The sequence below is a fragment of the Rhodamnia argentea genome, chromosome 3 (assembly GCF_020921035.1).
Source record: "Rhodamnia argentea isolate NSW1041297 chromosome 3, ASM2092103v1, whole genome shotgun sequence".
Taxonomy (NCBI): domain Eukaryota; kingdom Viridiplantae; phylum Streptophyta; class Magnoliopsida; order Myrtales; family Myrtaceae; genus Rhodamnia; species Rhodamnia argentea.
The window spans coordinates 28921994-28944579 of NC_063152.1; the positions used below are offsets into that span (position 1 = coordinate 28921994).

At 41.6% G+C, this 22586-nt stretch overlaps 5 protein-coding genes across 8 annotated transcripts; 4 read left to right on the forward strand and 1 right to left on the reverse strand.

Moving 5' to 3' along the window:
* Nucleotides 1–23: 23 nt before the first annotated feature.
* Nucleotides 24–3443, reverse strand: LOC115743194 (vacuolar protein 8-like). Of its 3 annotated transcripts, none has more exons than XM_030677896.2 (2): nt 3039–3443; nt 24–1983 (listed from the first exon to the last, which is right to left on the reverse strand). In XM_030677896.2, the coding sequence occupies exon 2, from the start codon at nt 1972–1974 to the stop codon at nt 301–303; it is 1674 nt and encodes a 557-aa protein (XP_030533756.1). In that variant the 5' UTR covers nt 1975–1983; nt 3039–3443; the 3' UTR covers nt 24–300. The 3 variants fall into 3 exon arrangements, with proteins under 3 accessions (XP_030533756.1, XP_030533759.1, XP_030533755.1); XM_030677899.2 differs by lacking the exon at nt 3039–3443 and adding an exon at nt 2946–2969; XM_030677895.2 differs by lacking the exon at nt 3039–3443 and adding an exon at nt 2488–2888.
* A 6186-nt stretch (nt 3444–9629) lies between these two features.
* On the forward strand, nt 9630–11476 carry LOC115743236 (RING-H2 finger protein ATL39-like). Its single transcript, XM_030677968.2, has 3 exons — nt 9630–10077; nt 10484–10581; nt 10769–11476. Exons 1-3 carry the CDS (start codon nt 9919–9921, stop codon nt 11100–11102), a joined length of 591 nt encoding a protein of 196 aa, XP_030533828.1. The 5' UTR covers nt 9630–9918; the 3' UTR covers nt 11103–11476.
* Nucleotides 11477–11889: 413 nt separating this feature from the next.
* Nucleotides 11890–15266, forward strand: LOC115743134 (protein-ribulosamine 3-kinase, chloroplastic). Of its 2 annotated transcripts, none has more exons than XM_030677777.2 (9): nt 11890–12046; nt 12841–12997; nt 13118–13208; nt 13312–13386; nt 13469–13557; nt 13679–13797; nt 14319–14459; nt 14880–14956; nt 15029–15266. In XM_030677777.2, the coding sequence occupies exons 1-9, from the start codon at nt 11950–11952 to the stop codon at nt 15173–15175; spliced, it is 993 nt and encodes a 330-aa protein (XP_030533637.1). In that variant the 5' UTR covers nt 11890–11949; the 3' UTR covers nt 15176–15266. The 2 variants fall into 2 exon arrangements, with proteins under 2 accessions (XP_030533637.1, XP_030533638.1); XM_030677778.2 differs by having other exon boundaries at nt 11899–12046; nt 12844–12997.
* A 1176-nt stretch (nt 15267–16442) lies between these two features.
* Nucleotides 16443–19475, forward strand: LOC115743133 (UDP-galactose/UDP-glucose transporter 4-like). Its single transcript, XM_030677776.2, has 7 exons — nt 16443–16783; nt 17041–17069; nt 17164–17365; nt 17895–18137; nt 18240–18341; nt 18613–18720; nt 19014–19475. The coding sequence occupies exons 1-7, from the start codon at nt 16646–16648 to the stop codon at nt 19272–19274; spliced, it is 1083 nt and encodes a 360-aa protein (XP_030533636.1). The 5' UTR covers nt 16443–16645; the 3' UTR covers nt 19275–19475.
* A 330-nt stretch (nt 19476–19805) lies between these two features.
* LOC115743035 lies at nt 19806–22478 on the forward strand. Its single transcript, XM_048276170.1, has 3 exons — nt 19806–20202; nt 21582–21793; nt 21940–22478. Exons 1-3 carry the CDS (start codon nt 19962–19964, stop codon nt 22408–22410), a joined length of 924 nt encoding a protein of 307 aa, XP_048132127.1. The 5' UTR covers nt 19806–19961; the 3' UTR covers nt 22411–22478.
* Nucleotides 22479–22586: the final 108 nt, after the last annotated feature.

Here is a 22586-nt window from a genome sequence, read left to right on the forward strand (position 1 = left end):
GGGTTGTTGAGAGACTGACCATGTAAGCTGCCATTAGAATATCAATAAAATCGTAGACTCTACATAAAAGGAGGTTAGGACATAGGACTATGTTGGAATATTTAAGAGCTAAAGATCTTGAATCGTAAAACAGAGGATGATGAAATTGAAACCTGTAGAACACCTTCACCGATGAAGAAAGGAAAGCACTTCAAAGGGCTAAGCATAAATAGCATATTTATCCTACATGGACAATGAGATATTGCTCATACATGATACGACAAGAAGAGGAAGAAGGAACTTCAGGACCACGCCCAAGGTCTAGCTGAACAGGCTTCTCAGCTTCCCCATCTCCAACCTCTCCAGCAATTTCTTGGCCCCCGGGACGTCCATCTCGGCGAGCTTCTTCAGATACCCAATCGCCCCGTGAGAGATCATCATCCTCTTGCACTTCTGGCTCGACGAGAGGCACAGCAAGGATGAGACCACGTACTTCTTCGCGGTGTTCTGAGGGCTCGAGTCGAGGAGCTGGACCAAGTTAGGCACGCTCTTGTCGTCCCTCTTGATCTCCTTGCGGTTCTGGGGCAGAGTTATCAAGCTGGAAACAGCTTGGGCGGCAATCTCGCGGGCGCCATGCGGCTTGGCATCGAGCAGCTTGATCAAGAGAGGGAGGCACCCGGCTTCGCCGGCCAGTTTCTTCATCTCGTCAGAGCCACACGCCCTACAAATGGCCGACGCAGCCGCTTGCTGGGCGCCTAAGGATCCGGACTTGAGTACGTGGACCAACCGAGGGAGGAAATTGAGAGACGCTAGTTTTTCCGGGGGCATCGACCCAACCAAGTTTCTCAATGCCGAAACCGCAGGCTCTTGGGGCGACGGGCGGTTCAGATAAGCCAACAAGCTCCGGACCCCGTCTTGTGAAATTACCGACTTTCGTAGATTCTCATTGCCTGCGGTGAGATTCTGCAAGCATTCCGCTGCGTATTCCTTGGATCCGAGTAAAATTCCACAATCAAGTAGATTGATCATTACCTTTACAATGCCTTGCTCGGACAAACTCTGTCGGACCTCGGGCACAGCCGAGATGTTCTTCAAAGTGCACGTCGCAGCCGCCTGCAAAACAGAATCCCCGGTCCGGCATGTCTCGATCAGCGGCTGGACCCCTCCATGGCCCACAATGGAACGTGCAGTCTCAGCCGACATGGATAACCTCTGAACAGAAATCATAGCCTTCTCTTTACCTACCGTGCTTGCGGACTCAAGAAGCCTAATTACAGGGGGTAAAACACCTTCCGACACAAGCCAATTCTCGTAACCCCCTGACTCAATGATAGAGCATATGACTGTGATTGATTTTTCACGGATACAAGGTGATGTCGCAGTGAGCATTTGGATTAGGGCAGCAATGTTGCTGCGTCCTAGCACGGCGAATAAGCTCTTCTCATCCTCCTTCATAAGTTCCAGGACACAATCCAGAGCTCTGTGCTTTGCCTCCAAATGACCAATCTGAAGCCGCGCGAGCAACTCTTTTATGTTGCTACTTGTTATGGCCTCCATTGCGATCGAAGAATTGGGAAATGCAGATTCCGACACCTCCCCGAGCACTCCGGTCTTGATCAGGAGACCGCAGTCCCGGAGATTCAAATCTAGCTTTCCAGACAAAGAGTCGAGATCGCTCTGCATCCTCAGCTTCCCTTCGTACTTCTCACCCAAACACGACTTCGCCAACTCGATTGCTTCTGCGAGAGTTCTGGACACTGCCTGCAACTGTTCTTTGGAAAGCGCATTCTTTGAGAAGCAAGGATGGCTCGACAGGTCCGACAAGCATGAGGGAATCTGCTCCAGTTTCGAAATTATCTTCCTCCAGCGAGTGGGAAATCCCTTAACCTCCCTAGCTCTATCCAGTGCCACTGGAACGAGCTCACGAGCATGTGACAACCAATCCTCGATGGACCGCTGATTCGCCAGAACCTCAATTTTGCTTTCTTCCACCATAGTTTTAATCTGGCAATGAAAAAATAAAAAATTCTATGACGAGCTGTCCCCGAGACAATCGAGCTGAGATTGAGGGAGAAACCAGAACTTGCAAGAAAATATAGGAGAATGGGAAGAACCAATCTGTTGAACAAAACTAGAAGACAGCAGAGTAGTTGCAATTATTATATGCTTTTTTTTTTTGTAAAAAATTATTTTATGGTTATGCGTCATATGAGCCAAGAAAAGCATATGATGTAAAACCGAAGGGAAAACAACAAACGGATGGTCTATAATCGCTTCAAAAGTCTTTAATCAAAAAAGGGACAGGACCAAATTAAACAAATACCTAAAGGTGCCCCACTGATGATGTCTTACTGCTTTGTCTAGCTCTGTCATTCAACGCAGAGGAATCTAAATGCCGGAGAGATGCATAAGGCACACGAAAGAAGTTTCATTGAATACTCGTTCGTGAAGCACCCAATTGAATAATCAATAAGCAGAGATTAGCTCACAAACAATTTATCTTCTTACTTCAATCTTCAGACATTCATATGCAGAATAAAATCGCAGCTTTGCATTTTCAACCACACAACAAAAGAATGGCATTTTAGCTGCAGATTTAAGTTTAACCCATCTACATGAGCCAAAGATTTATTGCCAATCTAAATCTAGAGGTCGTTTTCCCTTAAAGAAACGTTGAAAAGATGGATGTTTTAGATGAGTTCTCACAGTTATCTAGCTTTTTCCTGTGATATGAACTTTGAGGTGAGACTTGCCGTGGAAGAGAAGGTAAAAGTCTCTATCATTAACAGTTGTAGTGTATTCCAATTTAGTTCAACCATAGTCAAGACCAACCTCTCTCAGAAATCATCATGCAGGCCAAACAGAAGAATACAAGATCTCAAATTTCTTTGGGCTATATAAATAAAAAACGAAAGAAGCCCAAAGTCATTGAATACGACGTGCACTAAAAACTTAAAAATTGCTACCTTTAGAATGGAAGCAAACCACTACACCATCGCATGATTTTAACTGGGTAAGTTCCAGAAAGCAGGTTAGAATTCATTTCAACAGATACCAACCTTCCGAGAAGTCTCTGAAAATCTATGGCTTCACTTCACCTTCAAAGCCTTCTCTGTTCCCTCACTCCTCAGAAATCATGACTTCCAAAGTCATTAATCAAACCCACGCGTCGTTTCGACAAGTTGTGTCCTTCTTCTCCAAAGCGACGATCTGAGAACACTTGGAAGCTGAAAATCCCCAAGAAATTACATGTGTTCTCGAGGGAAGAAGAGAAGACACGGCGAGATAGTGCAGAACTTTGAAAAATGGGAAGATGATCGCATTCAAAACCCAAAACCCATCTTCAAAATCACTCCTCTCATTCCCTGGGGAATGTGACGAAGAGGACGTCAGGTGACAGGTCTCGCTGTCTTCGTCTGTTCAGATTCGTATTTTTTGAACACTTATGGGGATTATTTCGCAAAGCCAATGATTTCACCCCGGGGTGGATGTGGACAAGAATATTAAATGTCGCACATGATGGTGGATCGACGGCTGAGATCGGGAGATGGCAGTTACCGTTGGGATAGGGGTGAAAAATTTGAATGTGCGGTTCGAAAGTCGATGCGACGAGAGCGTGACGTGGCAGGCAAGTCCACGTGCGACGTCCTGCCCTCGTGGGGTAGTGCGTTTCCCACGTGTGGACGTTCGGAGGTGTATTGCATTATTGGGGTGGGGTTGGTCCATCAGCTACTAACGGCTACACTTTGCAAAATGTGGACATTCGTTCCGCACCACCATTTCTTCTAACCAGGTGATATATTTGGATTAAAATTTTTCTGCATACAGGACATGCAAATAAAAGTTGTACAAGATCCATTTATTTTGTGAAAATTAAATGATTTAGAAATTATTTTTTAAAAGTTACTCATATTTTGAGATTTGTCATTGTCATATGAATCAATATTACCGAACATGCTTACGGTAGAAGATTGTCTAATGATTAAGCTGCAAATCTAAATTTTAAGAACGACTCTGTCAACGAGTGACAAAGAGTAGTGATTGAACAATCAATCCAGAAAAATTTATAGTATTCAACACACTGATTGCTATCTTAAATTTCATTAGTAGTAATTTTCAGACTATACATGATATGAGAGAGTGATTTTTAAATTTGGATTTCTCTGTGTTTCACTTGCCTCCTCATTCATGGTCAGCTTTAGTGCTTCACTAGTAACTTTCCCACGCTTCACTACGGAAAAACATTTCTAATTGATAGACTTTCTTGATATTTATTCATAGGCTGCCGCATCACAATGACAAATATACCTCTTAAACAAAAACATGTCGAGTTTTCCATAACTTGATTCGAAAAATTGCAAGTCACTTAAAAGTCTCGAATGACGACTTGAATATTACGACTAAACGAAAGTGAATAACGGGAGATTTGTCTTGAAAACAAAATAGAAAAAGACAATGGCAAAGGACATAATAAAATGTTGTATTCAGATGAAATATTCACAAAACATTTTTCGTTAATATATACGGTACTCATAAAAGTTAAAAAAATCATAAAATAAAAATTTATTCAAAATTTTTATATGTCGGAACATCCTTGTTCTCTAACATTAGAGAGTGGTTCTTTTCAAATAAATAAAAATTCGAAGATGAAAGGGTCACATTTACCCTTTTGAGAACTGTACAACATAGGCTGTTAGAAAACAAAAGTATAATTCAAATATTTTTACTATTACACCTATTGTCTTGAAGTCTACATAGCAAATACTAATGTTACACGGCAAATCGAGAGGGGAAATAAGAAAAATTATTAAGTTGGAGGATATGGAAAAGAAAATACTCGAAGAAAATATTACCATAACAAAGGTTAAAGTAGAAAACTGAAGTTCAATAAATTAGGTAAAGAAAAGCATTCATACGACAGACTTATCAAATAATGTAACATGTCGTAAAAATAAATATATTATTCAAATATTTTTACTAGTACACATATTGTCTTAAAGTCTAATGTTACACGGCGAATTGAGAAGGGAAATAAGAAAAACTATTAAGTTGGAGGATATGGAAAAGAAAATACTCGAAGTAAATATTACCATAACAAAGGTTAAAGTGGAAAAGTGAAGTTCGATAAATCGGGTAAAGAAAATCATTCACACGAGAAACTTATCAAATAATGTAACATGTCGTAATTTGGGGTCATGAATGATGAAGCTAGGGGTGAGCGAATTAGACCGGATCGGCTTGGACCGAACAGGGACCGGACCGCACCGACCGGGTTGGTATGGTCCTTGAGATGGCGGTCCAGTCCCTCTAGTCCCAATATATGGGACCAATGACTGAGTGATTCGATTTCCAATTTCATAGTAGATGAGACTGGACCGGACCGGACCGCCCAAAACATATATATATAAAATTAGAAAAAAGAATTAGAAAAGTTTTGACTTCAAACAAAATAGTACAATGAATAAAAAAAAAACCAGTTAACTACTAAAAATTTTGTTATCCATGTTCATGATGACCCGTGTAAAACGGCTTTCTTTTCGCATTTCCTGTATTGGGCTAGCTATGTTGTACCACCCAAATTTTCGTCTTCCGTTCTTTTACGAATTGTTCCAGATTTTTGTTCTCGGCATTCATAATAACTTGATTCCCAGAAACAGAGCATGGCATATTCGCGAGGGAGCATATTCAGTGGAGTAAAATTGTACGAGTTGTAAATATCCATGTTATTCATTTGGTGATTGAATATAGTTGGATTCATAGAAGCTATGATCCCTCTCGACTTTTTTTTTTTAACCTTAATCTCTCTCGAGCTTGAATACCATAAAAAAAATGGCTGAGTTTTAATGGAGGCATCCCCTCGTGCTCCGATGTTACCGTTTGTCCAAAAGAAGAGTTTTTCATTAGCATAATTAGACACGGATCATCAGACTCATTTTCCACACATGTATTCTAATGGTTGTAGCTGGTGTTAGCGGTCCCAATGGGACCGCCGATCCCGGTCCGCTCGGGTCCCGGTCCGATCCCTAATCCCGCAAATTTGGGGATCGGGATCCGGTTCTCGGTTCCATACCGAGACCGGACTCGCCCGTACCATGCACACCCTTCATCCTATTTATTTACGGTGTAACAAAAATTGTATATCGTCGTGGAATTACCTAATTTCTACGTATCAAATCTTTATTCGAAAGTAAAAAAAAAAAATCTTTATTCGATATCGCTTCAGTGGAGTTACCCGGGTGAAAAAAGAATATGCCGGGCCAAAATCCGGTCTGACCGTCCCGATATGGACCATTTTTCTGGGCCAGGCTCAGGCCGGGTTATGGGCGCCTCTTAAGTTGTATTATTCTTTTGGTCCCGGTCAGGGCCTTCGGGTGGGAGAAGCTCAAACCCAGAGTGGCTCTGAACTGGCCGGCAATGTCGGGAAAGAGAAAGCGATTATTCGGCGGAACTCGGGAGTGTTTTCCTAACTCAGGAGCTGGATTCGTCTTTGGAGAATATGTGCTTCTCTTCGCAGTTTGCCTTTTTGGGCTTTGGTTTCGTCTTTGCTTTGGATATGCAGTTAGCAGCGCTGAAGAGCTATGCTGTTCTTGTTGCTACGCTTTTTTTTAGGCACAAATCAAAACCAAAAGTGTCTCAGTTTTTTTTTTTTTTTCCGTCCACCTCCTCCATCGACGAAAAACCTGTGCGAGAAGGGGCGATCAGAGTCGGTGGCCCCGATTGTATTACCAGTACCACTCTGGAGTTTCAAATGCGTGGTCATAATAACATACTTTAGTTAGCCGATGCTTGTCTTTAGCGAGCTTATCACCGCCACACCGTCAACTGAAAGTTGGAATAATGCCGGAGTTATCTATGCTTTGTACCGATCCGGTTGGACAAGAGTGGGGAGTGTTCATTGAGGCTAGAAGGCCCAGACAAGATGCGGCTTTTGATAGGTTTTTAGAATGGCAAATAGAGCAATAACGAATCAAATTGCATGCGAACAGAGGGAAACCATGCTTGGTGTGTATATATGTGCGCGCGCGCGTGTGATTTGAAATTAGCTCATAAAAGTACTTTTTGATGTAACGGCGATACTTAACTTTAGAACTGCAAAGTTAAGTATGCTCATATGGGAGCACTATCAAATTAGGTGGGAAGGTATCCACCTATATACTAAGGATAAAATCGCGAGGCTCGGTATGGGACGAGCTAAAGTGGATAATACCTTGAGTGAGTTAATCCAGGGATGTCACACGCTCGATACACAAACCGAACCGGATTTCATTGAATCAAGGGACTTGCTAAATCACTTGAGAGTGAGTCTCGGGGCCTATTTGGTAGCACTATTATTTTTTTTATTCATGTTCTTTTGTTCTCGGGAATAGAAAAAGAACATAAATCTATTTGGTAATGTCGGTTAAATTTCTTGTTCCCAATAATATATTAGTGGCCCGGGAACGGATTTGGAATAAAACAAGAAGTCGTTCATAAGAACGCAATTACAAAAACTCATATGTGCTCAGAAATTATTCCCGAAAACAGAATTGTTATCAAACATGCCCTTATTTCACTTGACCGACTACCGCCTCCGAGTCCGTAAACGTCATATGCTCTTGAATTACTCCGGGCGTGTCATCAAACGTCATATGGGAGCACTATCAGATTAGGTGGGAAGGTATCCACCTATATACTAAGGATAAAATCGCGAGGCTCGGTATGAGACGGACTAAAGTGGATAATACCTTGAGTGAGTTAATCCGGGGATGTCACACGCTCGATACACAAACCGAACCGGATTTCATTGAATCAAGGGACTTGCTAAATCACTTGAGAGTGAGTCTCGTGGCCTATTTGGTAGCACTATTATTTTTTTGATTCATGTTCTTTTGTTCTCGGGAATAGAAAAAGAATATAAATCTATTTGGTAACGTTAGTTAAATTTCTTGTTCCCAAGAATATATTAGTGGCCTGGGAACGGATTTGGAATAAAACAAGAAGCTGTTCATAAGAACAGAATTACAAAAAATCATATATGGTCAGAAATTATTCCCGAAAACAGAATTGTTATCAAACATGCCCTTATTTTACTTGATCGACTACCGCCTCCGAGTCCGTCAACGTCATATGCTCTTGAATTACTCCAGGCGTGTCATCAAAATAGGTAAAGTGCAAACTCCAAGTTCCAAAAAAGTTTCGTTGAACAACTGATACGACAAATTACACCAGGAATCACAAAGATGTGATTGGGAGACTAAGCTTACACTTTATCAGCTTGCTTTTTAAGCTTATCATTAAATCTTTACATCGAAGGAAGATCGAAGTCTCCTTTTAGACAGTTAAACAATGACGTAGAACAAATACCTTGACGAGACTTGCAAGTAACCTGCTTGGCTCTGTCAAGGGAAATTATATATTTAATTTTTTAATTCCCTCTTTTTTTTAATCTAATTGAAGAGAAAATGACATAAATGAACCCCAAACTTTGATTAATTATACAACACCATCCATGAAATTCTAGTTTGTTCAATGAAATTTGTGAACTATTCGTAAATGTTCAATATAGTCATTCCGTTTGCTCAACCAATAAATCAAACTTATTTTTATGTTCAGTTGGGTTTTTAAAAATGATGAGTCAACATGTTCATCATTTTGCCCATTTACTTTAGACAAGGAAAAAAAATAAATGTTAACATGTCCATTATTTTCAGATGACATAAATTATCATATGATTTGATATGGACACTTTATATGAATGAGATTAACGTGTAACTTTTTTTCCATCCACCTATTCAAACTCTATGAATTGAAAGCCATATCAGTAGATTCCGTTAACTTGGATTATGGAAGGACGATATGGAACATTTTCGTATAGTTTAATAACTAAATTGAATATCCATCAATAATTTAAGGATCATATTGAATAAAATAAAAATTCATGGATCAATTACACATTGAAGCAAAATCTAAGGATCATTTGCGTCGTTTTCTCCAAATTAAACAATGTTGTGAACAATTGAAGCTTTTTTTTTTCCCTCTAATTTTTAGCCCAATTTTTTTTTTTTTTGTTTGAAGCAGGCTCTTGAAAGACGCGGACAAAAAAGATGGGACCTCTCGTTCCCAAAAGTTGTAAAGTGCCCGCCGAAATATCTCGACCGATGACGCCAGACCACAGCTACATGAATCTTATTTAATCTATCTAGGCCTTATCCCAAAACTAGCAAAATTCTCTAGAAAGCCAAAAGGCAAAAGCCACCAGATTCTCTCTCCGCACGCGTGGGAATCTCAATCTACCACGTTGATGTTATCCAACTTTTGAACCGTTGAATCCTTTGCCGCTAAATCTGTCCGACCATCCTCAACCGTCCGATGAAGAGCCCACATTGAATGCCCGACGGTCTGACCGGTTCGATACAAGTTCAATTAAAACGCAAAGTTATTATAGAGATTCAACCTATACAAATTATCGTGATCAACTGATTTACATCGATTGACTTTATATAATAGTTGCTTTAGTTTTTTGGATAAATTCAAGGATAGACGGTTTTACGTGCTCCACGCATGTAATAATTTATGCTTGATTTGGCAGACCATTGTTCTCGTGGACCCCATGCCTTACATATTTTAAATTTTTAATGACATGGAAAAGAGCAGGAGAACAAAAGGAAGAGCCTTGATTCTTCCACAATCCATCTCTTCTTCTGATCTTCACCATGGCCCGTCCACGGCCCGTCCATTCTAATCGTCACTTACGGTTTTGAGTCGATCCAAAGCAAGAACTCCAAAATGGAGCAGTTTTCTTTGTCTCCTTAATCATGGAGAAAAGTCCCCCTTCCTCTGAAAATATTTGACTTCTGCCCCTTGACTACTCCTCTGCTTCTTCTTCTTCTTCTTCTTCTTCCTCCTCCTCCTCCTCCTGTTTTCAGTTTTTTTTTTCCGCCCTTTTGTCGAGCTTTGCAAATGATGGCCACAGGTATGAATTTGATCACTACTGTAATTGGGTTTGGGATGAGTGCGACTTTCATTGTGTTTGTGTGCACGAGACTGATTTGCGGGAGGCTGCGGAGGGATGAATCGAGGCGCACGTTCGAGCTTGATTCAAGAATCGATGTCGAACAGGTGTTGATGAATCCCATTTTGATATTTCATCTTTCGTTGGTGGCAAAGTTTGACTCTTTCTTGTTGGGGATGTTTAGCTCTCACATACCACAGCTGTGAACTTTGTGTCTGGAATTCCGAATTGGTTAGACTGTCATAGTTTGCACTTCACGTGGTTGATGAATTCCTGAAGGAGTATGATGGAACTTCAATCTGGAAGAAGAAAAAATGCAGCTAGTTCAGTGCTTTGATTGAAATGACCAGAAAGTGTGAGACTTGGTGATCTTACTTCTTCAACCAATTGTGGTCGATGAACTTTATAAGGGATGTGAATATGTGATTGAATACGTGCTCTGTAATTTGTTGCTGAGAGTTTATTTTCGTTGAATGAATATTGGGAATTTGTAATCTGTGTTATACTTAACAGCCGGAGCATCGAGTGAGCGGTCTCGAGCCTGTTCTGGTAGCTGCTATCCCAACGATGAAATTTGACCAGAAGGCTTTTAGCTCGCTCGAGGATGCACAGTAAGTTTAGGCACATCTATCAACCACTTAGAAGGAAATCGAATATGAACTGAAATTTCTATGCCCTGATTGATAGTCCTTTATGAATGCTTGAGCTCCTAATGTCACCAAATGGTTCGTTGGATGAGATTGACGTCATTTGTTATATTGCTTTGCTATAAAGGTTGGATCTTTCTGGGTCCTGCAGATGCTCGATCTGTCTAGGGGAGTACCAAGAGAGAGAAGTGTTGCGGATCATGCCCAAATGTGGCCACAATTTCCATCTCTCCTGTATCGATACATGGCTGAGGAAACGATCCACGTGCCCCGTTTGCCGCTTGCACGTGCAAGACTCGGTATTGTCGAAGTCTGCAGGGACCATTGCCTTCGAAACGACGAGTTCTTTCCAGGGATCTGAGTTGTCGATGGACAACTCGCATCGCTGGTTGATTCCAAACGCTGATCACTTGGAGCAAAGCAGAGATAATATCCACCCGAGCCTGCTCCCGACCATTCCCCTGCACCAACCAGACTCTTTCTAGGGAACACAGGGACAAGTAGATGATCAAATGGCGAAACCATCTTCCTCAGGCTCTTACAGGGGCTTGCATTAGATCCACAGTGGCGTGCCAGTGGACTAGTGGTTCGCGTCGACCGCCATTGGCGAGGTCTGCCAACAGTGTCCGCATGTCCGATTAGATTCTGTATTCACAGGAAAAAAACCTAAAGGAAATTGTTTGGTAACATAGGACAGGATGTGTCGAATAGGAATTTGTCTAGGAGACATGAGCAAAGTCCTCCTGTTTGATGCAGTGTGATAGTGATTCAACACCTGACAGTCCCTTTTCCCTCCCTCAATTTGGGACTATGTAATTATTAGCTTGTTGTACTCTATTTTTCGTTATAGTTTCCCAGCTTACAATGATACAGAAAATGCAGAAAGCTTTTCTTTTATATTATTTGTTAAAGTTATAAAGCACAATTTTTCATTATTATACACATTATTCAATTTGCCATTTACGAAAGGGTCCCTTTGATTCATTCATCTGTTCTCATCCACTCCCTTGAAACAAGCAGGAAGAAAAAGGACAGGGTCCTAAGAAAAAGACTCCTGTCCCGATTTTCACCCGAAACAGCACATTGTAAATTGATTTGTCTTGGACCAAAAAAAAAAAAAAAAAAATTTGATTTGTAAAATTTTCCCAAAAAAAAAAAATGATTTGTAAAAGAAGAAACACAGACTAAGAAAAAAAATAAAACAAAAAGAGAAAGAAAAAGGAATCACGTCGACACGTGTGGCCCATGGAGACTACTAGCGACTCGGGATGAAGACGTGAGCGAGCCATCACTAAAGACTCTACAGAGAGAGAGAGAGAGAGAGAGAGAGAGATGGTGGGACACGTGGGAGTTATCTCTTCGGGCTCTTGCTTCCCGGCTCTCGGTCGTCTTCCTCGTCTCGCCTTCACCGAACGCAAGCCATTTGCGAGTAAGTACCTGCTTTGCTCCCGGCATACTTGCCCTTCCAACACTTGCAGGTTACTTCAATCGAGCTCTATTTTTCCCTTTCCCATTTTTTGTGATAATTTCTCTTGAATTATCCTCTGACTTTGAGATGTAAGACCGTCCTATCATTAGCTTATGCTGAGACATACATGGGAATTTTTTTTTTTTTATTTATGAGTGACGCTAGAGACATTAAGCTTGGTTGGAAAATTGTTATATTGAATTGACGATACTCAAAGGAGTCGGATAAAATTTAAGCAATCTGTGGGAGTCTGGCCTGCCATGTTAATCTCTATACCGATTTCATGAACCGGTCTTGGTGTCTGTAGCATTATGCATTTGTCATCTTATCAGCTGTTGTATCTGTCACTGTTTTTAGTTCTCTCGCTCAATTTAGGATTGTCAATAGACTGTTCCCAGGATGCTTGCTAAGTCGATAGTTCAGAGTCTGTAATGCTACTATGTTTCTTGCCCCGTGGCATGGTTTTCTCAAGCTGTCTAGCTGGTGAAGTACAGTGATTTGGATTTACGCGGTAAATCCATTTATTGTTGCAATGGGATACGTGAGTGAAAAACGTTATGCAAACTCATGTTATAAGCCTATTAATAAATAATAAGAATGCTGCTGCTTTCACTTTTTTTGTAGTAGATCGAAAGGGAATGTACAGAACTACTATTTTTATGCCACTACGCTGCATTGTCTTTCGAGATGTCTGGTGTTGGATGAACTTCTGTTTTGGCTTGAATTTGTTTGGTTCACAATCTTTCTTAATGTAGCAGTGGCAGCGATAGGTGATGATCCAATTCGGGAATGGATACTATCAGAAGGAAAGGCTACTCGAATAACAAGGATAAGTCCTGTCGGCGGAGGTTGCATCAATTCGGCTAGTCGGTACGATACAGATGCCGCTTCCTTCTTTGTTAAGACAAACAGGTAAGCATCAGAAAATCCAGCGAGTTGCCTTAGAGATCTCGGCTGCAATTGCATATGTTATGTAAGTGCTTCTATCTGTGTACTAGACTGCAGAAGAATTTATTTTATTGATAACTGCAGGAGAATAGGGCCATCGATGTTCGAGGCAGAAGCTCTTGGTTTAGGTGCCATGTATGAGACCGGCACAATCCGTGTGCCTAGGCCATTCAAGGTCAGGAAACATCTTATCCCTTTTCATAACAGAAAGGAAGCTTATGACTAAGAGTCTAGATAATACATGCCATGCAAACTATGGAATTTTTTTGTTGGTCCAGGTGGGGCCTCTTCCAACCAGTGGTTCATTCATAATCATGGAGTTTATCGAGTTTGGAGCATCAAGAGGCAATCAGGTGAAACCTGTGACCTGTTATGGAGTTGATGTCTCCCACAGTTAGTGCAACAATAATCTTTTGACTATACATTGGTACTCAGCCTGTCCTTGGGAAGAAGCTTGCTGAAATGCATAAGGCTGGGAAATCTGCAAAAGGCTTCGGCTTCGATGTTGATAATACCATTGGCAGGTAGGCTCTCTTCCTACGTCCCTACTTCTCTCTTACACATGGTGGGTGCACAGAGGTACTTCACTCTGCGCTTGTACTGGGTTTGTTCTGATGGATCTGTATATGTTTCCTTGCCTTGTAGTACTCCACAGAAAAACACTTGGTCATCTGACTGGGTTCAGTTTTACGGGGAACATAGACTTGGTTACCAATTGAAGTTGGCACTGGAACAGTATGGAGACAGATCAATATATGACAAAGGTGAAATCTCGAAGCAACCTTTTTCCCATGTTTATTACGTTCTCTTATTGCGTCCTGCTGTTACCTTTCATATCTAAAAGAAGCCCTATGAATTTCCAAAAGCGGCTATTTTGATCCTCTTTTGAGCCCTCTGTCGGTTTAAATTGGTTTTTTTCCCGGATTCAATGTTTACTCATGAAATTGTAAGTCAGGGTTAAAGCAGTTCCCATGATTCATGTTGAAAATGACGCCGGAGCTGAAGCATGATAATTAGAAATACAACCTTTGGAGCACTAAAAGAAGTACACTTTTTGCTCAGACTTTGAAATTGATTTCTTTTTTGACATTGCTGAAATGCACATATGTTGGATCGTTCCCCCCTCTAGTTAATGGTTCGAGCATGCTAGCTGAACGCATATCATGCTGTTGATTAGTTTGTATTCACTTGTAATGGGAACCACGATATCATACCCCATAATAGAGACTTATGTCCATAAATTCTCTTATGTAATGGCATAATTTTGACGCCAGCAACTCAACAGGACAGAGGCTAGTGAAAAGCTTGGGACCCCTATTTGAGGGTGTGGTTATAGAGCCATGCCTATTGCATGGAGACTTGTGGAGTGGAAATATAAGCTCTGACAAGAACGGCGAGCCTGTCATACTCGATCCAGCATGTTATTGTAAGTCGGAGATTGTTGACATGTCTTATTTTGTAGGATTGTGTAAAACCTATGCTCTCAGATTTGTTCTGTCTCATCTTTAATCTTCAGTTTGATGGTTTAGAGTGGTTTGGTTTCTAAACTTGTTCTTGGCTTCTGATTTTCTTTGGGTTGTTATAAAAGAGAAAAAAAAAAAGAGGAAGGAAGTTTGGTGACGGTTACAGATCTTAGAATTACAGGGATTGGGAAGGAAAAACTTATGATATATCATAAAATCTTCTTGAAGCAAATGTTTACAGATAACTGAAGCATTAGCTCTATCTGACGATATTGTCCTTATCTATTGGTGACATAATAATTGTCATGAGTTTGATTGATGTCCTTTGCAACCGCGGAACTTTACGTGCTTGAAGAGCTGAGTTTACCGGTTTCTTTCGGTAGATGGACATAACGAGGCGGAATTTGGAATGTCCTGGTGTGCTGGATTTGCAGGAGCCTTCTACGACGCCTACTTCGAGGTATGCCTAATCTTCGCAACGCTATCTTGTGCATTTCTTTTTCACCGCTGATCATGTGGCGATCCTTCCCAGGTGATGCCTAAACAGCCCGGTTACGAGAAGAGGAGAGAGATTTACCTCTTGTACCACTATCTGAATCACTATAATCTCTTCGGTTCGGGTTATCGTTCCTCCGCCATGTCTATAATCGATGACTATTTACGGATGTTAAATGCTTAAGGGGCTCGGAGTTTCAGAGTATTTGATTCAACCAGGTCCATATTAGTATGTATGTATGCTCTCCCTAATTGGGTAGATCTATTGATTGTTACTGGGTTGCATCATCTATGCTCTCCTATACCATCGAAAGGTGTACGTGCGTTTGTGAGCGAAAGAGACGGAAAGCAAATATTCCGCAAGATCAATAATAGAGGGGCAAGACTACGCCAAAAGTAGATCAATTGTTTGGTTGTTGGTGATTAATTGCTTGAATTCGAAATCCACTATTTGGTAAAAAAAAAAAAGTTCTATTGATCATCGCATGATTATGTTTTAATACTAGTCTAACAGGAATTTATCAAACGGCCCGCACACATTCTAATTTGAAAGTAGGTGATGGTGATTGAATCTCACGTAGCTTTTAGAACGGAACACAAAAGAAGAGGCAATGCGACTGAGGTGATTCGAAACCAAGACTTCGAACAAAGGCACGACAGGCCCCTCTGACCAACGTCGTGCCAGTCTTTTAGTCTCCGGGTGTGGGCACCAAATGAGGATTCCCAGGAGAGACCAGGACAAGACACGTGAATGAAACTTGAAAGGCTCCAAAAACCAGATTATCCCGACTGCTTAGAGGTCCGGAGTTGCGACAGATTTCGGTTCGATGCTTTTTTCAGCTTTAACTTTCAGTCGCCGATTCCCAACCCAAGCTTTTGGCTTTCGCCCATTTGACATCTGCTCCAGCTTTGCCAAACGTGTCGTTGATATCAAATTGGCTCTGAGAATTCCGTCATCTAAGACTCTTTACAATGTACCTTTTTTTTTTTCTCTGAATGGAGTCTCTCTCTCTCTCTCTCTCTCTCTCTCTCTCTCTCTCTCTCTCTCTGTTTTTACCGTATTTGGGATGTGGCGGATGGATCGGAGTTGTCTATCTCAAAAATCAAATACTAGTTTTGTTCCCTCGATCACATCTATTCCGGGAAATTTCGTTGACTCTGTCGTCGTCACGATTTATGAGGTGAGCGAAGTCGTTGTATGAATGCTTGCCGGGTCTTTTCGAAGTCTAAGGTCTAAAGAATGTAAGAAATCCGGCCTATAAATCCATGACTGACGCCATCTGATTATCAATTTTCCCCGACCACAAACTGAATATCCTGTAAACATTTTCGCCGGTCCGGTCTGGTCTTTTCCCTTCTCTCCCCCCCCCCGCGGGCCCCTCTTTTTCCTTCTACCACGAGAAAATCATTATAAAATCCTTGTATCTCTTCACATTCCCACGTAATCTCTCTCTCGTTCCCTCTGTTTCGCAACGCCGGCCAGAAAAGTGTCTGTTCTACCAAATAAAGTCAAATTGTCATCTCAAAACAATCATCAAAGTTGAAATTTTTCTCTGTTTCAACAGCTTCTGTTCATGTGATCAGTCCACTGGAGAACCCGGTACACGGAAGTTTCTTGCTTGAGATCGCACAAGTGTGGAGTTTCAGAAATTTTATGTTAAAAGACATGAAGAGCGAAGAGCAAGCTCGGTCCTTGTTCGGAATTTCTCTGTCAGGGAGACCGAAGTGGCAACAATTCATCATTTGCTCATCTGGGTTCTTCTTTGGTTACCTCGTCAATGGCATATGCGAGGTACTTCATGAAGCTCTGCCTTTTCTCTTTAAGTATTCATCTTTCTGTTTCATTGCTGAGAAAACTGGCGACACAACGTTTGTTTTCATTATGTTCAGTTTCTTTTTGCAAGGATTGTAGTTGCATGCAAGTTGCTCAGATGATACCACTCAGTCTTGTCTGCTTTTCTTACTTTAGTTCGGCTTCATAAGTGGGCACCCGTAATTTTTAGACGGATTATGTTTCAGGATGAATAATAATCATTGTCTAATTCTCAGGAATACGTGTACAACAGGCTTCAATTCAGGTTAGTTTTCTCTGCACTTCCTTGTCTGGCGAATCTTTGTTCTGGGATTTGTTGATCGAAGAAGTTTGGAAAATGTTCTTGTTTTTTCCCACAGCTATGGTTGGTACTTCACATTTGTTCAAGGATTTGTGTATCTGTTTCTTATTTACCTCCAAGGCTTCAGCACCAAGCAAATGGTGAATCCATGGAAGACTTATGTGAAACTCTCCGCAGTGCTTATGGGTTCCCATGGGCTCACAAAGGGGTCGTTGGCTTTTCTCAATTACCCCGCACAGCTCATGTTCAAATCAACAAAGGTAGCCATCTCTTGCGAAACTCTGCATTCGACGAGTTAGAAAGATTAGAAGTGTGCATTTCTCATCATGTTATTACGACCTTCTAACGAGACTGGTGTATACACCGGACGTGAAGTTCCTAATCATTGTTGAGGGATTCAAGTTTGGCTGCAATGTGTTGACTTGATTTATTCAAAAGGTTTCAATATTGTACTAGTCGAGTTCGTCCTTTTGAGGTGTAAGTAGTTGTAGCTGAGGCCAGGGCTTTCGTCCCAGCTAACTGAATAAAATTGTCCTAGAGTCCATTGCAGACCAAGCCAACTCTTGAAATGCTTGTCTTAGGTTTTCGGCCAATTCAAACTTTTCTGAGTCTTCCTCTGAGATATCATAAGGTTAGGTCATGGATTGTCCTTTTGCACATCGTTATGGTAGTAGTGCTTCAAAGATATGGAACTCCCGCTTTTTCTATCTATTTGGACGTCACATTATCGAGTGATATGCCTCTTCGGTTTTTTGATGTTTTATCCCTTGACTGAGACTGGAATATCAGGTTCTGCCAGTGATGATAATGGGCGCCTTCATACCGGGACTGAGGCGGAAGTACCCGGCTCATGAATACGTGTCCGCAATTCTCTTAGTGGTGGGTCTGATCCTTTTTACCTTGGCCGATGCTCAGACATCCCCGAATTTCAGTGTAATCGGTGTGGGGATGGTGTCGGGTGCTCTAGTTATGGACTCCTTCCTGGGTAATTTGCAAGAAGCCATCTTTACCATGAACCCTGAAACCACACAGGTGAGGTGAATCTCATATCATGTCGCCCCTTCTGGGTGGGTTTTCATATGTTAAATTTCAGTGTCAAACCATGCGTTTTCATGATTTCATCTTCTTGTGCAGATGGAGATGTTGTTCTGTTCAACTGTGATGGGCTTGCCTTTCTTGATCCCACCCATGCTCTTGACTGGAGAATTGTTTAAAGCATGGAATTCATGCTCCAAGGTAACGTGTTCATTATGATTATATTGAACTCATCCCGCCCATGCTCTTGACAGAAGAATTGTTTAAAGCATGGAATTCATGCTCCAAGGTAACGTGTTGATTATGATTATATCGAACTCGTGATGGTAAACGCCATCTGCGAGGCTGAGAGAGCAGCTTTCGGCCTTGCACTAGAGGCACGAATCTCACTTAACCAGTGGTAGAGTGAATGTTTCCTTAACATTTTCGCCTAAGATGCCTTACATTGGGTATTTTCACGCGCAACTTGCAGCATATGTATGTATATGGTGTATTGGTGTTCGAAGCAATGGCCACATTCATCGGCCAAGTATCGGTCCTCTCTCTCATTGCCATATTTGGAGCTGCAACCACAGCCATGGTACAAACTTGAACCATTTCCTTTTTTCCTTCTGTTGACTTCTCATCACCAACTTTTATGGAGTTCCTTCGAGATCACATGGGATGTCAATGAACTTCCTTTTGCCATAACACATGGGGTGTTCATGAGCTTGATCTACTCTATTGCAACATTGCACACTTCATCTTTCCAACTTATGGCCATCCCATTCTGGGTTTTGACTCGCGTCTTTACTGGTCCATGACATAAAAGATAAAAGTCCTTTCCTGTTGGGGGTTCATGCTTATTGATTTTTTCCTTCTTGTCAACTTCAGATAACTACAGCAAGAAAGGCAGTGACATTGTTGCTGTCATACTTGATATTCACAAAGCCATTGACCGAGCAGCACAGTACGGGCCTCTTGCTCATAGCCATGGGAATCATACTGAAGCTCTTGCCTGACTCCAATCCTCCCAAGAGGGCCTTAAAACCATCACTATCCACTGATGCCAAGATGGGGAAATTAACTCATCATCGTGATGAAAAAGCCCAATTACAGAGCCAAGAAGAGGAAGAAAAGAGGCCATTGGTTTGAGAAGATTTGCTGCCGATGGGCATCACAAGCTTGAACACCAGCAACCATTGTCAACGCCTTGTTCAATGGCTTAAAAATGCTTTCTTTAATTTTTCCCCCCTTTTCTTGACCATCTTGCGTGGGCATTAGCAAAGCTGCCAATTTGAATTGAGGATGGTTCTATTTTAGTTCGACTTTTGTGGTGGCATCAGGTCCTATTCATCAGCTTCCCTTAAATTTTCCCGAGAAAATCGGACACCAGCTCGAGAAAAACTCTTCACTTTTAGTGATTGGTGTCCTCTGGCATTCTGTAAAAGAAAAAAATATAATGTCTTCTCCCAACCCCTCAAATTTTCCCGAGAAAATCAGAAACCAGCTCGAGAAAAACTGTTTTAACTTTTAGTGATTGGTGGTGTCCTCGGGCAATCTATAAACGAACACGGTCATGTTAATTAACGAAACTTAGTCAAAGATTAATGTTGCGCCGGCCTTACGTGGCATCTAGTTTTGCAGAAGCGACACGTGTCGCGCGACCTGCATGCACCGCGACACCGTGACTCTTCTCCTTTTTTCAACGTCTTCGGCCTATCTTTCACCTTTTCCAGGCGGTGAAAACAGCACGAGAAGCCAACATCGGACGGTCAAACTCGATAGGGAGAAGGAAAACAACACTCTTGGCTCGTTTTGAGGCTTAAAAGATTCAAGTCGATGGATAGAAAAATGGCGCAGAAGAGCGGGACAAGCAGCGCTTGGTTGATGAGAGAAGAAGAAGACGGCATAGAGGAAGAAGACGTGGAAGGATGCGGTGATGATGGGATGAGAAGGAGAGAGAGGCCGAAGGAGCCATGGAAGGGGAAGATCGTGAAGAGCATTGTGTACGCCGGTCTCGACGCCATCGTCACTTGCTTCTCTCTCATCTCCGCCATCTCCGCCGGCCGCCTTTCCTCCGGTAACTAATGCATTCTTAAAAATATATATATATATATATATATATATATATATATATATATATATATTTTTTTTTTTTATAGTGACGAGGACGAGACTGTGTGAATCAGTATTCTTATCCCTAGCACGAAAGCTTTGTAATACGTCTTAAGTAAATCCTTAGGTTGTGTGGGACGTCGTTTTGTCTTGGCCGTTCGGGTTGTATTATTATCCGAAGAGGGTGAAGTCCATGACAAAAAGGACGTTGAGATTTAAGAGTTTCTTACTGGGAGAAAAAACAAAAATGGTAATGCTTTTTTGTTTCGTAAAAAATAAATAATTTAAAAAATATTTTTAAAGAAATATTGCTTGCCGGAAATAATTAGTCGATGGAACTTGGCGAATGAGTAGGAAAATATTTTATAAAAATAGATTTCTCATATCGCTTGAAATAATTAATCGATAAAAAAGTTTTTCATAATCAATAGCAATTTATGATATATTTTTAGTTCGCTTATAAAATATTTTCGAAATTATTCATTTTTCGAAACGAATGCATCCTTAAATTATGCCCTTCTTTCGGAGAGTTCGGGCCACCTAGTAACGATACGATTGAATCGGATACCATAAATATGGGGCCAATCCATTTGGCGTGGACCAAAGTTGAGCAAGCCTCGAGAAAAGTATTTAAGCATAATCACACAACGTAGGAGTAACCACTTGAAGGTCATCTTAGTTGTGAATCACTTAATAGAACTCACCCCCTCAAACGTGGGAGTTGAGATATTTAAGCGTACTATGCTTTGCCAATATAGAGGAATCATCAGCAAAGAATGGCCACATCGCCATCAATGTTATGACACATTTAACTGATGTCGACCTTTTTTATAATAATTACCGATTACAATCAAAAGTTAAAAATTTGGAGCTTATTTTGGTTTTTTTACCTTATGAAATGAGGATAGTATAGTAGTTCAATGCTCGATCTTATAAGAGTACACCGAAAGGAAGAAACAAACAGGGAATGCTCGTTTGAACATCCCGAGGATCAGCCCGTGTTATTTAGATTTGTCTCTCTAGTACATCCGACGGCAAGGGTGAAAGTGGTTTTGCTCTTGTCGCTAAGGACAACTGAGAAACAAGCAAGGCTGCGCTCAAGAGAGTTCTTACCCATCTCAGGGTTGCTGCTAACCTTGGAATTATCTCGTTCTGCATTGGTCCAAGGCATTTGGACACTGCGATATAATGAACATCCCTTTCTAGGGAGAATTGCATCGAAATCCTGGATCGAATTGGGCCGGGTCTTGCTTGCAGTAAGGAAAACTAAATGCTTGATATTTTGTGAGAATGATTCTTTGGAATGCACCAGGGTGAAGGAAGTGAATCAATTCTCCTTTTCAGGAGATGTGCTGGTGTTGGGTTTTGCCAACCTGGTCGCGGATGGGATATCGATGGGATGTGGCGACTACCTATCCACCAGCACCGAGCAGGATGTCGCCGCCAAGGAGAGAGCCGTGGCCGAGTGGGATGTTGCAAACAGAAGCCGGCCTGAGCAGGTGGACCTCCTCTGCAAGTATCAAAGGCTTGGCATGTCTGCTGAGGATGCCGCGACGGTATACCTTTTTCCACTTTTGGTGTGTAAATTCAGCATTTATATGAGTTCTAAGGTTGGGTTCATGCAAGATGCTAAGCTTTAATTAGAGAAATCCATTTCCGAATTCTGAGCAAAGACGGTACATTTGAAGTTCCTTATTGACAGGATTCTAGTGCAATTGTTGTCGGTTCTTCATTGACGAGACTTGCATTTGACCAGGTCGTGAATATATTCTCGCAATACAAGGACATAATGGTGGACGAGAAGATGATGGCTCAAAAGGGGATGCTTCCGCCCGATAAAGAGGAGAAGCCAAGGAAGAATGGGCTTGTGACCTTCGTCTCCTTCGTCGTGTTTGGAAGCGCCCCTCTTCTCTCATTCATAATCCTCATACCATTCACCAACAGCAACACCGTCAAGTTCATAGGGGCTTGCATGCTTTCTGGTCTCGCGCTCGTTCTACTGGGAATAGCGAAGGCCAACATTGCTGGTCATTGCTGGTCAAAACTACGCCCTGTCCGCCTTTGTTACCGTCTTAAACGGTGCCACAGCCGCTGCAGCTGCTTATGCACTCGGTTGGACGCTACGAAATGTAGCCGAAGGCTTAGACGAATGACGAAGATGTTTTTTGAGTAATGGGGCAGAAGAAAGAGTAGGACTTTTTGGCTGGTCGTTTTGATGTTTGAAAATGGGGAGACTATAATCTGAATACGGATGGCTCACCCAAGTTCCTGGATGGGAACTTATTTTTGTAAGATAACTCCAAAGAGCACTTCCTCGTTAAGATTAGAAATCCCTATAAAATGCTGGTT